We start from the raw sequence: 17599 nt of genomic DNA on the forward strand, positions 1-17599 counted from the left end.
CTGATGCCAAGGCCTCTATCAGATTCTAATTTATCTGGCATAAGGGTGCCTCAGGTAATTTTAATATGCAAGAAAGTTCAAGAACCCAGGTCTACACTTAAGCAGTTCTGTCAACTCTACATACTTAATTCTTAGCTCCCTGCCAGGGATTAAGAACAGGTTCTTGGCGTTTCCATTTTCCACTTTGGCAGTGCTGGCTCTTTCCTGCTTTTCTCTCCCTACCTCCCAGAGTCATGGTCAGCCATGTGGTCAGTGTGCTGATGATGGGGTCAGGGGTGGGTCCTTGGGCTGAGCTACTGTTGGGGTGCAATGCTGTGTGAGCTAGACCCAGGGCATACAGAATTGGACAAATCCAGGAGTTTAAACAATGATTCTAAAAGTCTTTTCTGGGTCTCAGCACACCTCTAAGAAGCTGATATACTAACACCGCAGAATATACTGCACAGATGCAGTCTTACAGCTTATCTCGAACCCCATCCAGGGGAGCCTTGGACCCCTTGTCTTGGGACAGAGGGAAATTAAGGAGGGCTTGCCAATTGACAGCCATAAGCCCTACTGCAAACAGGTGTTGCTTGCTGTCCCCTCCTGCCCCCCACCAATTAAGTTTTCTAAATAGTCACAATTAAAGTTTGGTAGATTTATCTTTTAAAGCCTGGGTTTCCAGTTGCTTTGGGGTTTGTTTTTTTTGTTGTTGTTTTTAATTTTTTTGGCTGCACCATGGGGCTTGTGGGATCTTGGTTCCCAGACCAGGGATTGAACGCAGGCCTTGGGCAGTGAAAGAACAGAATCTTAACCACTGGGCCACCAGGGAATTCCCTCCACTTGCTTTTGGAAAGCAGAAGCTTGACACCACTAAGCTCACTCACTCATAGCACTGGTGATATGGAAGAACACCTACCTGCCTGTTGAAATGAGGCATTTGTTTTACAGCACACCCTGTCTCTCTCTCTTAATATCTGCCTAAGGTCTGTAGGCATGTGAGGTTTGCAATTGCTAGGCAGATTATAAATGGCCTTGCATGCCCTACTAAGAAGCTTGAACCAATACCACTCCCTTTTTTTTGTAGCCATTGTTTATGTCCCCAGGGCGGGAACAACCTCTTATCACCTCTGTCTAGCCAGCACCCTGCGCGGGGCATGTCGCTTGGCACCAATAAATGTTGACGAAATCTGGAAAGGGTGGGCATGAGTTCGTTTGTCCCAACGCCGCAGTTCGCGCCCGCGTCGCCAGGTGGCACTAGGACCCCGGCCGGGCAGGGGGAGATATGCGGCCCAGGAACAGGGAGATAGGGGACATTCTGCATTCCGGCCGGCGCCTCCGGCGACTTTCTCAAGCCTTGCTCCTCTCGCCGCGCTCCCGCCCCACCCCACCGCAGACGAAGAGGACCCAGAAGAAAACAGCCTGCACTGCCCAGGAAGAAGGGGCTTTATTGGGGAGTGGGAACAGCCGAGGAGGTGACCCCTATCTAACAGTCAAGGCCGGAAGGAGAGGCTAGTTCCGTTTGCAGTTAGGTGGAGAAGGGCGGGGCAGTTTTACTGGCGGGGTTGTGATGGTGGTTTTCCAATTGGGACTAACAGTTTTATACAAGATTCTGGTCAATTTCACAAAGTCAGGTTCGAGGAGGGGCTGATCGATTGCGTCTTTCCTGGCTCAGACCTGTAGCCCCTCTCCAGGCCTTCCGCCGATCCGGAGGGCACACCTGGGCGCCCCTGCCTGGGTCCTCTGACGGGCATGTTACCTTCGTCCGGGGACCCCAGCCGGCTCGAACCTCAAGGCTTCCGCTCCTCCTGGAGAGAGGGGCCAGACCGAAGGCATGCCTCGGGGGCCCGCGCACCGCGAGTGGGGACACCCAGGCCCCGGGTGGGGCAGTTTGAGCCCCAGGACCACCGCCTTCTCGACACCCCTGGGCCACGTCGGGACTTTGGGTCCTAGCGCAGAGTGACTTCCCAGGGGGTCCTTTCCCCAGCCCAGCGTTCTCGCACGCAGAGGGTTGGGGTGGGGGGCAGCGACAAACGCCTGAGGCAGGAGGGGAAAGGGGTTCCCACCTGCTCCAGACCGTTCTCCGTAGCCTTTCTGCGGGGAGGCCAGATCACCGCCAGCTTTCCGTCGCCCCTGCTCGCTGCGGGAGAAGGGGCGCTCAGCCGAGATTGCCCCTCCTCTCACCAGCTGGAGGCGGCCAGGACGAAGGAGAGCGGCCGCGCCCCTTAAACACACACAGGCGTTCACCCCCCTCCTCCCCATGGAGGCCTCCATCATGAGGGAGGAGGGAGGAACCCGAGGGAGGAGAGAGGCAAACAAACCCAGGGTGGGGAGGTAGAAACCCGAAAATTCAGAGGGAGGATCCAGGTGTGCCAGAACCCAGGGAGGGTTCCCTGGAACCCGACAAAGACATCTGGAATCCTCCTCCCTTCCCCCACCACGAGCCTAGGGGGAGTGGATCTGGGAGTCCGACGGGGGCCGGGGGTGTGGAGCATAGGGATGGGCAGCCCAGAAGGGGTGAGTTGAGAGGGGCCCGAGGAGTCTGGGAGCCAGGAAGGGGGACCCTGAGGATAAGAGGGCCACTGGAGTTGGGCAGTCGGTGAGAGCGGCTGGAGCCCTGGGAATTCCCAGCGTAGGGGCGCCAGTGGCTTACCAGTTAGGCTGGGCGCGGGCTCCTTGAACTCGGCGGTACCGTAGACGCTGAGGCGCTGGCGCTGCAGTTCCCGCTCCCGCTCATTCACCTCGCGCACCTCCTGCTCCAGCAGCGATGGTGCGATGGGCGGCGGGGCGCGGGCCAGCACCGGGCACCGGCTCTGCACGGCTGAACGTGGCCGGCCTCCGGGCTCAGGCAGCCGCTGCGGGTCCGCGCTGCCCTCCGCCGCCGGCGAGGAGCCGCACCCGCCGGCAGCCTCGAAGAAGCGCTTGAGCTCGCCCAGCGGCTGAGGCGGCTGCCGGGCGCGCTGCTTTGGGACCTCGGGGCGCGCTAGCGCCGCCTGCCGATGGGCCTCCCGCTCGATGTCTCGCTGCATCTGCGCGCCCGCCCGAGCGCGCTCCAAGGCGCGCGGGAGCGCGGAGCCGGGGCCCGGCAGGCTGAGCACCGGCCGCACACGCAGTTCGACGAGTTCGCGGCCCGCGCGACCTGGGCTCAGGCCCCGGCTCCGGCGCAGGCTCTCCTCGCGTTCGCAGCTGCGGCGGATTTCGCGCTCGATGGGCGTCTCCATGAGCGGCTCCTCTGGGGGCTGTTGTGGGGTCTCGGAGAGCAGTAGAAAACGCAGCTGAGGGGATTCCGAGTTTGACTCAGAGGAGGTTTCCGGACCTTGAGAGGGACACTGCTCCAGGACCCCCGCGCCTCGCGCTTCACACGGTTCAGCGTCGTCGCTGCCTCGCCCAGGACTCTCAAAGCCCTCAGCTGCGGTCGGTCCAGGGCGCTCTGCCTCCTGCCCCGCTGATAGCCCGAGGACTTCGCTCTCTTGCTTGGGGGTCTCCGCGCCCTGGTCTGGGGAGGGCACGGGGACCTCGCCGCCTGGCCTGGGGACCTCGGTATCCTGCTCTGCGGCAGGCCCGGGAATTTCTCCGTCTAACCCGGGGGGCTCAGGGCCCCGCGCTTCGGACGACCCCAGGGCTCCGCTCTCCGGCCCGGGGGCCTCGGTGTCCAGGGTTGGGAGCAGCTCGGAAGCCTTAGCTCCCAGCGCTGGAGTTTTGATGCCCAGAGCTGGGACACACTGCCCTGCGCGGCACCTGTGGCTGCAGTCGCCGTCCGCGGGTTCCAAGGCGTAGCCTGCACCGGCCGCTTCTCTGACCCGCCCCTGGCCTTCAAGAACTGTCCCCGGGGGCAGGGCCGGGCAACGCCCCCTGCACCTGCAGACAGGACTCTGGGCTCCGCCCTGGCCCCGCCCTCGAGACGGGGGCGCCTCAGCTGGGCGCTGGATTTCTTCCACTAGCACGCCTCAAGTCAGCTCAGGGCATTGGCCCTTTTAGAAGAGGACTTCCCTAGACCTAGCCCGCTACCTGGGACGCCAGTCTGGGTGCAGTGTTCACTCAGGGGGCGCCACCCTAGAACATTTTCGGCCTCACGTCCCCGGCATTGCCAGGAGGCTTGGCCCTAACTGCACGCCTGGCTGGGCCTCTGAACAACTGTCCTCTGGTGGCGAGTCCCCCGAAGCCATCTTTCCGGGGCCTTGCCTGTCCCGCGCAGCAGCAACGCCCACGGCCTCTGGGCTGTCCTTCCACCTTCCACTCCTGCAGCGCACAGCTCGGGCTGGAGGGGGCGCCAGGAACCGCCTCACCGCCCGCCCCAGTCTCCCTCCCAGTACCTGGGTTCAGCAAGGTTCCGAGCGGTGAGCCAGCGCCCGCGACAAGCCCAGAGGTCACTTCCCCTCACCCCCTCCAGGAAAAGTCCGCGAGGCATCCACCGCCAAGTGCACTCCCAGATTGAGGGACGAGGGAGGGACGCACACACAGAACGCCCAGGGCTCAGCAGAGCGGCTGAGGTTTGAAAGGCGGTCACCTTGGGCCCAGGCGACTGGGAAGGCTCAGAGAGGTATCCAGGCTTGCGGGAGGAAGTAGCTCCCTGCAGCTGGGGCCAGATTGTGACGTTCAAGGCCGGGATCGATGCCGGGAGCAGGCGACCTACCCTCAGGGACATTTTCCACTCTCTTCCCCTGGGCTCTCTCCAAAACCTGCCTCCACCCCCCACCATTTTGGGGTGACCAGTAAGAAAGATATAGTTACCTAAAGAAAGTGGGGGGGCTACACAGCCTCAGGAGCCCCAATAATCCTCCAACTCTCTGCCTACCCTGGTGACTCCCCTTTCTGTCCATCCTCCCACTCTACTCTCTCCTTGATCCCAATCTCAAGCTGCTACTCTCCTCCCTCTGACCATCTGAACTTCCTCCCTCTGACTCTATTGACCCAATTGGAATCAGACCCACCTGATTCCTGCCCACTCAGAACCTAAGTGTCAGCCTTCTCCAAGGCTCAGTTTCCTTGTCTGTAAAATGGGGATAATAGTGCTTACTCCCTCGGGAGGTGATGAGGATGAAAACTATACTTCCGGAATGAGTTGTCTCTACAGTGGACTCTTTATCACCTCCTGTCCCTCTTCTAGCCATGCTTACTGGGTTCTTGGTTCCACCATGCCACACTGAACCTTCTCTGTCCAAGGACCTCCGTGACCTCCATTTGCCACACCTGATCACTGGCTCCTCCCTGATTCCCTCTCCATTAGCTCCTTGGTCTTGGAGGACACCATCCTCTCCTGATTTCCTTCCTACCTCCCAGGCACCCCTTCTCAGACTTCTGGTTCACCTGCATCAACGGGCTTCCTTCCCTCTGGCTTCCATTGGGTTTGGCTGATGGGAGAGAGGTGAGTGAGGTCCGGATGTTTATCCCATGCCCCCTTCCTCCAAGCTTTGTTGGCTGCGTCCCTCCACAGCAGGCAGCAACTCCACCTAGTTCTCTCCCTCCAGGGCCATGGGGTGGTAACAGCTCCTGGCTGTGGTGAATCCAGGGTATGCACTATGCCTTGATTATTTCCTTCTATTGAGTTCTCATCAATTACTTGGTTTAAGTATACAATCTCTTTCCTGCCAACACTCAGACCTTGACAAACTCCAATCTCATGCTTTAAGTACCATCTCTATGCTGATGTCTCCCAAATTTATATCTCTAGCTCTGACTTCTCCCCTGGGTTTTGGACTCATATCCAACAGTCCCTAGTCTAATAGATAACGCCAAAATGAACACTTTAGAAACTGAACTCTTGGTTTCCCCCAACTCTACTCCTCTCTACTATGTATAGCAACTCACTCATTCTGTTTTTCATGCCCAAAATGTAGAAGTCAGCCTCGGGGCTTCCCTGGTGGTGCAGTGGTTGAGAGTACGCCTGATGATGCAGGGGACACGGGTTCGTGCCCCGGTCTGGGAAGATCCCACATACCGCGGAGCGGCTGGGCTCATGAGCCATGGCCGCTGAGCCTGCGCGTCCAGAGCCTGTGCTCCGCAACGGGAGAGGCCACAGCAGTGTGAGGCTCGCGTACCGCAAAAAAGAAGTCAGCCTCAATTTCTCTTTTTCCCTCAGCCCCTGCCCCAATCCATTCATATATTGGATTGCTGTTTGCTCTGCCTCCAAAATATATTCTGAATTCGTCCACTTCTCGCCACCCTTGTCCCAGACATTCACTGTCCTCCAGTGACTCCCCACCAAACTTAGAAGAAAATTCCAAATTCCCTACCCTGGCTCAGAAGGCCCTTCCCACTTCTCAGATCTCATCTCCTGACATCTCCCTTGATCAATCCTCCATCCCAGCCTTCATGCTTTCCTCAAACCCCCCAGCTGCATTCCCACCCCCAGGGCCTTTGCACTTGCCTTTCCCTCTGCTTGGAATGACTCATCACATGGTTGGCTTCTGCTCTTCAGGTCTTGGTTCTTCAGAGAAGTGGTCTCTGTTCACCCAGCCTACATCAAACACAGCTGTTCTTTAACCCTATCCCTGTTATTTTCTGTAACTCACCCAATACTGCAGTTATCATCAATTACCTTTATTTCTCCCTTTATTTGTATATTAGCTGTCTCCCCCCACCCCAGGCTGGAAAGTGAGCTGCAATACAGCATTTTCTGTTTGTCATGCTCACCCAACTCCCCCATGCCTAAAACAGCGCCTGACACATAACACTTGTTTAAGAATGTTCCCAATGCTGGGAACAAAGAGATAAACCAGACTTGGAAGTTGCAGTTGAGCTTGGGAGACAGACACAATTGTAAACAGAACAATCTTGCCTCAACGTGGAACACAGGCCAAGGGTACAAAGGGAAGCCTATATATTATACATCCAAATAATTAACAGTTATAAAATCAAACTACAAGCAATTAAGTAAAATACATTCTCTCCTCCAAAAGGTGGGAACAACCTAAATGTCCATCAACAGATGAATGGATAAACAAAATGTGATACATCCATACAATGGAATATTATTCAGCCATAGAAAGGAATGAAGCACTGATTCATGCTACAATATGGATGAACCTTGAAAACATTATGCTCAGTGAAAGAAGCCAGACGCAAAAGGCCACATACTGTATGATCCCATTGATAGAAAATGTCCAAAATAGGTAAATCTATAGAGACAGATGCAGATCGGTGGTTGCCAGGGGCTGGGGGGAGGGGGGAATGGGGAGTGACTGCTTAATGGGTACAGGATTTCCTTCTGGGGTGCTGAAAAGGTTCTGGAACAAGATAGTGGCAAAAGTTGCACAACACTGTGAATGGACTGAATGCCACCAATGGTAAATTTTGTTGCGTGTATTTTACCACAATTAAAAACTAATTTTTAAAAATATGTTCTCTCAGGGGAATTTCCTGGCGGTCCAGTAGTTAGGACTCAGCCCTTTCACTGCCGAGGCTTGGGTTCAATCCTTGGTCGGGAAATAGATCCTGCAAGCTGTGTGGCGCTGCATATATATTATATATATATATATATTATATATATATATATATATATAATATATATAATTTCCCTCTTCCTATCATGACAAATATACTTGTAGAATGACCTAGAAGATCACGTTCAATTGAAAATATTTTGAATCCCTAGGAGTTTTGTACTTGAATGTGGGACACAGGAAAACCCCAGCCCTCAGTCTGGCCCCTTTTGCTTCCCACCCCCAACTGTCCTAGACAGCGAGCAGCCTTGTGCATGCACCTAGGGGGCCCATCCCACATGCCCATGCTCTTTCCTCACCCCTCTGCCCATAGCTGCCCTTGACCACTTCTTGGCCACCCTGCGTAGGATCTAGAGCAGGGAGGGACGATTTAGCTGGGTACATTCCCTTTGCCCCATGGGGAGCAGGCCCTCTAAAACAAGGGGCCCAGGGGACTTCCCTGGCGGTCGAGTGGTTAAGACTCTGCGTTTCCATGCAGGAGGTTTGATCCCTAGTTGGGGAACTAAGATCCTGCATGCAGTGCAGTGTGGCCACAAAAAATAAAAAATAAAAATAAATGAATTTAAAAATTTTTTAAATAAATAAGTAAAGCAAAGGGCCCAGGACAAGGGCTCTTCTCATTGAGGTTTATGTCAGAATTGCGAAGTGTGACCAGGGCTGTGATGAGGGAAGCACTGGGGGCTGCAGGATACCGGCCTGGAGAAATGATTTCCCCAAGAGGGTGGTTGGATGAAACATATAATCAGCTGAGAAAAGGGGTGCTGGCCCTTTAAGAATGGAATGTGGGGTAGAACAGGACCCCTCAAGGTTTGGGTAGGAAGCTCTCTAGACCTTTCCCATCACCACACTCTCCCAACAGTTATCACATCTAAGGGGTGTCCAGGGTCCTAGAGGCTGTTTGATCTAATTCTCTTATTCTCCCAAAGGGGAAACCGAAGCCTAGAAACCTAGGGGAAGTTGCCCAGAGTTGTCCAGAACCCAGACGTTCTGGTTCCCATGGGGCAGAGGCTCTGGTCTCCAGAATCCTCTAGCTGGATCAGCCCTTCCTCCTAGCCCCAGAACCAGGTTCCAAGAAGGGAGGGCAGTTCGCCTGTAAAAGTATCCCTTGTGTGGTGTACAACAGTACTCAAAGGTGGGTGACCCTTGGTGGGCAACTGGACTAGAAATGTCTAGGGTGGCAAGTGGAGGTGCCATTGTGTGAGGGGGTCAGGGACTCCCAACGCCCGTCTACCCGCTAGACCACACATGTGAGAGTGTGTTTGCCAGGAGGCAGCTGAGTGCAGCAACGAGGCCACGGGCTGGTAAATAATTGATCAGGACAGCTGATAGTGCCTCCCCAGAACTGCCCGCCAGCCCCCGGCCCCCCTCGTCCCGGCCCATGCGTCTCCCGCCTCCTGGCCCAAACCAGCTGGACCAGCTCTCCCAGTGCCCGCCTGCAGCCCCCCCCCACTCCCGACAGCCAAGTCACAGCCTCCAGGGCACCTTTCGGCAAGCGGGTGGTGGGTCCTGGACTCAGAGACCAGAACGTGGGCTTCTGGGCAGAGATGGCCCTGCAAAGCCAGGTGTGGTCTCCGGCCACACCCATGTAAGTGTCTGGGGTCAGGGGGGCCAGTGGGCAGGGCCTGGGAGGGGCTCATGGAAGACACTGGCCTTTCCACGGAGCAGGGGAGGTGAGAGCTCCAGCTAGCCTCTCTAAGGGGGCCAGGGAGAGTGAAGGGCGACCGGCAGCCAACCCCCCAGGCTCTTCAATGCCCCCCTCCCCAGAAAGTCGGGTGGGAGGTGTGAACCCTCACCCCCTTCTTTTTTGGGGATTTTCCACTGGCAGGCCGAAGCCCAAAGTCCAGCCTGGGGGGTGGGGCTATTACTTGGGTGAGGGGCAGGGAATGTCAAGGTCTCTCACTCCTATGTTTTGCCTCTAGAGTCATCCCTCAGTGTCCAGGGTGGGAGGAAATGCTTGAGATCCAACAGGAAAAAGTTAACAGCTCCCAAACTGGGAAAGAGAATGGCAAAATGGAAATGATCACATGCTTAATGAAATGACCACCAACTGTTCCTGGTGGGGCAAAAGCCACCACCGTGAATGTTCTTCTTGTAGAGTTAGAGATAAGCAACATCTAACGAAATGTGCAGATTATTTTAATATTCGAGGTGTGAGGGCTTTTTAAAGTAAGAGGGTGGAGGGGCTCCAGAGGTTTGTAGAGTTCTGGAAAAGGGGCTCCCCCCAGGGACCCCAATTTGGTTCTTCACTCTTTTGGGTTCCCCGTTGCATTTTTTTATTCACCAACTACAAACCTGGTTGCCTAGCAACGGGAATCTGATCCTCCCCCCAGCAAGGAAGAGGCAGGGAGATTACATCTTGGGGGTGGGAGAGCAGAGGGGGGACTTTAGCCTTCCCCCCAGTGGCAAACTTATTAACAGGGGGTCTGAGCTTCCTTTGGGATACCTTGTAAAGCATGACTTCAGCATCCTGCCCCAACTGGAATTGGAGACACCCCAGACTGATCTCCTGTCTCCTGGCCGTCAAGAGGAGGATGCCTAGACTTCCCTCTTCCCCACAGTGTTCCCAGTATTTGGGATCTGAGAGCCTTGAGTTCCAATCCTGACTCAGGGACATTAGGCAAGTCTTTTTGCCACTTCTTGGAGCCTCAGTATTCTCATCTGTCAAATAGGGACAGTACTACTATTGATACCTACCTTCTAAGATGGTAGAGAGGGTTAAATAAGTTACTGTGAGTAAAGCATTTAACAGTGCCTGGCACGTGGTGTGCACTGGCTAATGGTTGGCTGATTTCCTTCTTAGTTGGAATGTCAACTCAGCAAAAAGTTGACTACAGTGTCCCAAGATCAGGGCAGGGAGGGGGAGGGGGAGGTGGCTGTGGGAGCCTAGCGAAAGCCCCATAGAGCATTTAAGAGCGCTATAGATAGTAAGTGCTAAATGTGAACTCACTATTATACCCTCATGGTGAGGCCAGAGAAGATCTGGGAGGCCCTACCAGAGTTTGGGCAATGAGGTTAGTTAGTGCTCAACTTAATAAATGCTTGAAGGCTTGCTCTGTGCCCACCCTGGGCTAAGTGTCAGGGCCAACAGGCAGACATATATATCCTTCTAGATATTGGCCTGTGAAGCACCTGCACATAGTCAGTGCTCAATGCATGTCTCTGATGAGAGGCTGATGTAATGATGACTGTCCCTGAAGTGCCCTGCAGTACCAGTCAGCCTCCAGCTTCCAGGGGGAGCCCAAATGGACTAGGGGTGGCCCTGGAGGCTGGGAATTGGGGATCCTGGGGTGCTTTGAGGAGGGCAACAATGGGGGTAATCTCAGGTTAAGCCTTAAATGGTGAGTCCCCCTCCCCCTCCTCCCAGTTCAGAGTCCAGTACTAGGCAGTGTGACCTGGTGACCCTTGCCTCCAGGGATAGTGGCTTGCAGGTGGAGGAGGCAACTCCGGAGTCACCATGGCAGTGGCATGTGTCCATGGCGGGATGGACACTTTTCTCCCCAGACTCCCTCACCCCCCAGCACTTAAGGGATGCTGAGTAGAAGCCAAGGTCCAAAAAGGACCTTGTTCGGGTTTGGTGGGATTTGAGAGTTTCTGGGAATGGTTATTAAAATTAATCAAAAACATTATTAGTCATGGGAATTATTTAAAAATTTTTTTTCTTTTTCTTTTTCTTTTTTTTTTCTTTTTGGCTGCGCTACACGGCACGTGGGATCTTAGTTCCCCGTCCAGGGATTGAACCTGGGCCCTCGGCAGTGAGAGCATGGAATCCTAACCACCGGACCGCCAGGGAATTCCCTAAAATTATTATTAATAATAAACTATGCTACTGTTTTTGGAGCACTATGTCCTCAGTTTTTTCCTGCATGGATACTTCCTTGCCAGGCCATCTCTCTCTGCAAGGTGAAGGTCAAGCTATCCCGGTCCATTTTACAGATGGGGAAACTGAGGCTCAGAGAGGTGTTGTCAAGCCTAGGAAGGGATTTATCTCAGTCTGTCATGGTCTCTGCTCTCTCTCCCTCACAGAACCCCTGCCCTCTGCCCTGACCCCTCCCAGGCGCAAAGGGGAAATAGAGGAAAGTGCTGGGTTTTGGTTGGTTTCCAAGCAGCTCAGGGATCTTGGCTCAGAGAGGGGTATTCGAGAGGTGAGACTGCTGAGGCGTGGGCCCCTGGGAGACCCCTTTGGCAGCCCCCTCCCTCTCCCTGCAGGCCCATGGCAGAGAGCTCCCTCTACCGGCAGCGGCTAGAAGTCATCGCGGTAAGTGAAGCCCTACCAGTGCGGTCAGCCTGGAGCCCTGGGCAACCCTAGCCTTGCCCCAAGCCCTTTCCTCTCCTCCCTCCTATCACAGGGAGCAGGCCTAGGGCTCTGAAGGTGCGGGGAGCACCCTCAGCTCCAGCCTTTCTCGGGGCGCCCCACCTAAATCCTCAGGCCCCTCCGCTCCCCAGTTCCTCTGATCACTGACACCCCTAGAATGGAGAGCTGCGAACTCCGCACTCTCGAAATCTATAGCATCCGATGCTCCATTCTTGACCCCCAGTCTCCAAGATACCCCATGTCTGAACCCCATCTCTCAGACCCCCATATCTGAACCTCATCTCTCTGAACTCCCATATTTAAATCTCCATCTCTGTGGACCACATCTCTCTGAACCCCCATCTCACTAACCCCCATCTCTCTGGACCCCTTCTCTACATCCTAGTCTCGCTGGATCCCCATGACTGCACCTCCATTTCCGACCCCTCCATCTCACTAGCCCCCTCCCTTTGATCCTCATATCTGGACCCCCATCTCTCTGAATCCCGTCCCTCTTTAACCCCATATCTCAGACACCCCCTACCCCCGGATTCCCATTCCAAGGCCCTCCCATCCACAGACCCCAGTTCCGCGCGGGCGAGGCCTCTGCAGCATCCCGGGCGCGGCCGGCCCCGCCCCCGCTGGCCCCGCCCCCACCCGCTGCTGAGTCAGGGCCTCCGCAGCCCCCTCCCGGCCCGGGGCCCAGACTTGTGTTCCGCCCCCGGCGCGGTTTGCAGCCCCGGGAGCCCCCGGGAGCCCGGCGGAGGAGGGAGGGAGGGAGGAAGGGGGGAAGGCGGCCCCGCCCGACCCCACCCGGCCCGCGGGCAGCTCCGGGTCCTCTGTGCGCAGGAGAAGCGGCGGCTGCAGGAGGAGATCAGCGCCGCGCGCCGGGAGCTGGAGGAGGAGAAACTCCGTGTGGAGCGGCTCAAGGTTGGGGGCGGGCAGGGGCGCCTGCTTAGCCCGGGGAAAGAAGTGGGGGTGTCTGTGAGAGTCAGTTCTGGGAACCAAAGGAGGCTCTGTCTAAACATGGGGGGCGGCACTGGTTCCAGCTTTGGGGGCGGGCGTCCTCCCCAGCTTGGGAGAGTGGGTGGTTGTGATGGGGACATTTGTCCCACCTTTGGGAAGAGTATGGGGACAATGGAGGTGTTTGTTCCGCTTTGGGGTAGGGAGGGGCTAGTAGGGACATTGAGTTCACCTTTGGGGGTGTTTGTCCCATTCTGGAAAGGTTGGGGAGATTGATGGGTGTTTTTTTTCCAGCGTGGGAAAGCTATGGGTTGGTAACGGGGTGTCTGCCCCACCTGGCATTGTTGGGGCACGTATCCCAGCCTGAGGGAGAAATGTCTGTCCCATCTGGGTGGTTGTAGGGCAATAAGAAATCTGCCCAGGGTGGGACATCCAGATGGGGTGCTACATGAGGTGGGGTAGTCCATGTGCCCCTTCCCATGCCCAGAGGAAGTCTCTCCGGGAACGCTGGCTAATGGACGGGGCAGCTGAAGAGCCAGAGCAGCCCCAGGACCCCGCCTCACAGGACCCCCAGTCACCTGAGGACCAGGCTCAGGCCCGCATCCGGAACCTGGAAGGCAGCTTGTTCACGTGAGTAGGTCCCCTGCCTGACAGCTTTGCCCCAGCCTGACTAGGCCAGGCCCCTCAGCCCACTCCAATTGACACTTCAGGTGGGGTTGGTCCATAAGCCTGAGGTCCAGGCTCCCAGCAGCCCCTTCTCTTCCCCAGACTCCAGTCCCAGCTGCAGCTGTTACAAAGTGCGTCCACAGGTGCCCAGCACAAGCCCGCAGGCAGGCCCACCTGGCGCCGACAGGTGAGGAGCTAGGGGAGCAGGCGGTGGGAGGAGGGAGTGTGGCAAGCAGACCCCAAAGCAGGACCTCTCCAAGCACAGTTTAGACTCTGGGTCCTCTGCTCTGTGGTCTTGGGCAAGTCGCTTTCCTTGCCCAAGCCTCAGTTTCCCCATCTCTAAGATGAGCATAACGACAGCACACACCTGGAAGAGGTGTGAGAGAGGGTTGGTGAGATCATAGCTTAGCCGGAACAGGCACAAGGGACCATTTTGATATATGATGGCCAATATGACCTGAATGAGGAAAGCAGTCAGCAAATGTGGGGAAGTGTTCATGGAATTCAGTCTCAAAGGTGGGAAAGGGTCATCGTGAGATGCTGTCATGATTTGGGGCATCTACATGGCTTTTGGAGTTTGGGGTTTTGTTTTGGTAATGCCTCTATTAAGATACAACGCAGGCCATACAACATACGGGTTTTTGAAAACCAAGACAACTTCACATTAAAATCTGGCTCTCTGGGCTTCCCTGGTGGCGCAGTGGTTGGGAGTCCGCCTGCCGATGCAGGGGACACGGGTTCGTGCCCTGGCCCGGGAAGATCCCACGTGCCACGGAGTGGCTGGGCCCGTGAGCCATGGCCGCTGAGCCTGCGCGTCCGGAGCCTGTGCTCCGCAATGGGAGAGGCCACAACAGTGAGAGGCCCGCGTACCATTTAAAAAAAAAAAAAAAAATCTGGCTCTCTGGGTTGTCCTTGAAGTCCAAAGATCCAGTAACATTTGCACCTGGCCGCAGTGATGTGTGGGTTTTCCACAGTCCCCACCTCTCCCTGATGCTTTACCTTGGCTCCCAGGTGCCTGTCTCAGGACAAAAGGGGAGAGGAGACCTTTAATTGGGATAGGAAGCTCTTGTTGGGTTTTTAGTCTAAGCCGGGAATTCCCTGCTAGAGATGCACAAGGCATGATTCCTGGCCCAAGAGAGCTCACCGTCCAGATGAGGAGATGGGGTGCAAAGAGTCTGTGAGGGGGGAGCCCAGGATATAGGGGAAGCTCATAAGAAGCACCTGAGTGAGGTTGGGGGCTCAGGGACAGCTTCCTGGAGGCAGTGACATCTATGCTGAATCTGGAAGGGAATCAGGAATACAGGCAGAGGAAACAGCCTGGGCAAAGGCCTAGAGGCTGGAAAGAGGAGGGTAGGATAGGAGATCTGTGGGGTTTGGCATAGGTGGCTTGCAGAGCTGTCCTCAGCTCCCCTCCCTTGGGCTCATCTTTCCCTTGATCCCTTCCTTCACTCCACTCTAGCCACCCTGACCCTCTGTTCTATTCCTTGAACTTGCCTAACTCACTATAGCCCCAGGGCCTTTGCATTTGCTGTCCCCTCCGCCTGGAATGCCCTTTCCCACCTCTTGACTCAAGGCTGGCTCTTCTCACCTTTCAGGCCTTTGTTCAATGTTACCTCCTCCAAGAGGCCCTTCTGCATCTTATACCTAAAGGAGGCACCCCATCACCTCCCAGGCATTCCCCAGCCCCTTATCCTGCTTTTCTTTTCTTTTGTTTTTTTCCTATCATAGCCCTTCTCACTCCCTGAATTACAGATTTGTGTTTTATGTTTATTACCTGCTTCCTCCCACTGGAATGTAAGTTCCAATAGCAAAAGGCTTAAGTGTCCCTTAAGTAACCTCAGTAGCTGGCAGAGTAGGTCCCCAGTACAGAGGGATTGATTGGCTGCATGGCCACAATATTGATTGGGCACCTACTGTGTGCAACGCAATGGAGCAGAGGGAGATGAGACAGGTAAGGAAGGCTGAGGTACAATAGAGGGTTTGGTCCTGAAGGTAATGGGGAGCCATCGATGGTGTTTGAGCAGGGGAGGGGTACTGGCATGCAGGAGGCTGGAAGTGGAGATGTGGGCTGGCCTGACCTTGTTTCTGCCATCCCTGCAGGGTCACCGTCCTCTATCCCAGTCCACCGTGGAGGCAGGTCCTGCAGGTGGGTGTTTTGAGGTCTGGGGGTCGCAAGAGGAAGGGCCTGAATCTCACTCTGTTGCCCCATCTCTCCTTTCCCCTTCTCCCCTGATGCCCCCAGGCCAGACTGATCTAAACAAGAGAGACTCCATACCAGCCGGACCAGTGGGCACATACCCAGAGTCCCCCTCTAAGTCCAGAGATGAGTCTGTCGGGGTTCCACCAGCCCCAAGGAGGATCCCTGGGGCAGCAGGGGCCTCCTCAGAAGCCAATGGCCCCTGCCCTGGATCCAGCCCCCCTCCAGAGCAGGTGCCGAGTCAGGAAGTGGCAGCATCTGACGGGGAAGTGAATGAGGCCAAAGGGGGAGGCACGGTGAAGGTGGTCTGGGAGGGGCTAAGGGCTACAGAGGACTGTACCATGGGGGCCACAGGCCCAGAGCTGGAGGCTAAGGTGGAGGAGATGGTCATGGAGGCCATCGGGGACAGACAGGAAGCCGGACGCCGAGAGCTCCCTTCGTGGGTCAGGGAGGACAGGGGTATCGTGGAGGTGGTCTGGGAAGGGGTGGGAGGCACAGAGGGCAGCGACTCAGAGGCCACGGGGGAGGCGGGCAGAGGCCTGGAGGCTGCACAGACCAGCTCACTGAGGCTCCAGGAGGGACCGGGGGGAGCAGCTTCTGGAGAAGGGGAAGATGCCCCCAGGGGCAGCCCTGATGGTGATGGGCAGGGGGGCTTTGGAGGAGAGGAGGGGCCCTTCATTTGGGTGGAGAGAGTGACCCTCAGTGAGCAGTGGGAAGAGCTGGTGGTGGAGGGGTTGGAAGGGCCAAAGGCACGGGGAAGGGAGGGAAAGGATGAGAGTCCACTGGGCGCAGGCAGCAGAGGCGGGGAGGAAACGTGGGAGGCAGAGAGGAGGTGGGCAGAGGAATCAGCAGGGAAGAGAGGAAGTGAGGGAAAGGCAGGCGCGGAGCCAGAAGGAGCAGAGATGTCACTGGTGGTGGAGAGGAAAGGAAGCGAGGAATCCTTGGAGCCGGAGAGGAGGGGAGTTGAGGAAAAGGTGGAGACAGAGATGGGAGGAGGTGACGAACCACTGTCGGCAGACAGAAAAGAAGTTGAAGGACCTCTGAGGGCAGAGAGGGAAAGAGGGGAGGAGCCGCTGGGAGTACAGCAGAAAGGAGGTGAGGAAAAGTTAGAGGCAATTGAAGAACCATTGGTGACAGAAAGGAAAGGAGGTGAGGAATCACTCATGGTAGAGAGAATAGGAGGTGAGGAAGCATTGGAGGGAAAGGAAAAAGGAGATGAGGAACCACTGAAGGTAGAGAGAACGGGCAGTGAGCAGCCGTCAGAGGCAGAGACAAAAGGAGATGAGGAACCACTGAAGGTAGAGAGAACGGGCAGTGAGCAGCCGTCGGAGGCAGAGACAAAAGGAGATGAGGAACCACTGAAGGTACAGAGAACGGGCGGTGAGCAGCCGTCAGAGGCAGAGACAAAAGGAGATGAGGAATCACAGAAGGCAGAGAGAAAGGCAGGTGAAGAGCCATTGCAGACAGAGAAGACTCAAGGGGTTGAGGAAGATCTGGGTCCAGAAGAGCAGAGAGAGTCAGGAGGAGGAAAGGAATGTCAGGCAGAGGAAGTGAGTGAGGAAGTGGCTCCCCTGGGGGCCAAGGAGGAGCCAAGGCCCGAAGAAGAAGGACAGCAGCCCCAGGAGAAGCAGGAAGGCTCCCCAGAAGCAGAAGCAGTGAAGCCCCAAACCTCTGATGAGGGCCAGGACCCCTCTGGGGATGCCACCCCCCTCCTGGCAGAGACCCCAGCTCAGGAGCAGCCTGCTGAGTGCCAGCCACTGCTTCAGGTGGAGGAGCCCAGGGCCAACCCCAGTGCCCACACTGTGCCCACCTACGCGCCTGCCCGGCAGCCGGAGCCATCTGCCCCTCCTGAGGGCGAAGAGGCGAGTGGCCCTAAGCAGAAGACGTGCCAGTGTTGTGTGGTTATGTGAGCCCACGCCCTCTACCCCACTCCCAGCTCCTCTCACAGCTACCTCGGCCTCTTGGCATCAGCAGATGGTCCCAGGCGCAGACAGGGCACCACGGAACTAGTGGTGGCACCTGGGAGCCAGCTGGTCCACATGTCCATCTCCACCTGGGCTT

At 56.2% G+C, this 17599-nt stretch overlaps 2 protein-coding genes across 3 annotated transcripts; one reads left to right on the forward strand and one right to left on the reverse strand.

Moving 5' to 3' along the window:
• Positions 1-1436: 1436 nt before the first annotated feature.
• Positions 1437-3203, reverse strand: MISP3 (MISP family member 3; the record flags this gene model as incomplete). Of its 2 annotated transcripts, XM_079703156.1 has the most annotated exons (3): positions 1437-1787; positions 2046-2119; positions 2633-3203. In XM_079703156.1, the coding sequence occupies 3 exons, from the start codon at positions 3198-3200 to the stop codon at positions 1770-1772; spliced, it is 660 nt and encodes a 219-aa protein (XP_079559282.1). The 2 variants fall into 2 exon arrangements, with proteins under 2 accessions (XP_079559282.1, XP_079559281.1); XM_079703155.1 differs by lacking the exon at positions 1437-1787 and having other exon boundaries at positions 1929-2119; positions 2633-3200.
• A 5762-nt stretch (positions 3204-8965) lies between these two features.
• On the forward strand, positions 8966-17520 carry PALM3 (paralemmin 3; the record flags this gene model as incomplete). The annotated part of the gene is made up of 8 exons (XM_079703975.1): positions 8966-9006; positions 11628-11676; positions 12562-12642; positions 13163-13305; positions 13444-13528; positions 15442-15487; positions 15584-16704; positions 16969-17520. 8 exons carry the CDS (start codon positions 8966-8968, stop codon positions 17446-17448), a joined length of 2046 nt encoding a protein of 681 aa, XP_079560101.1. The 3' UTR covers positions 17449-17520.
• Positions 17521-17599: the final 79 nt, after the last annotated feature.

The sequence above is a fragment of the Hyperoodon ampullatus genome (assembly GCF_949752795.1).
Source record: "Hyperoodon ampullatus genome assembly, chromosome: 4".
Lineage (NCBI taxonomy): Eukaryota > Metazoa > Chordata > Mammalia > Artiodactyla > Ziphiidae > Hyperoodon > Hyperoodon ampullatus.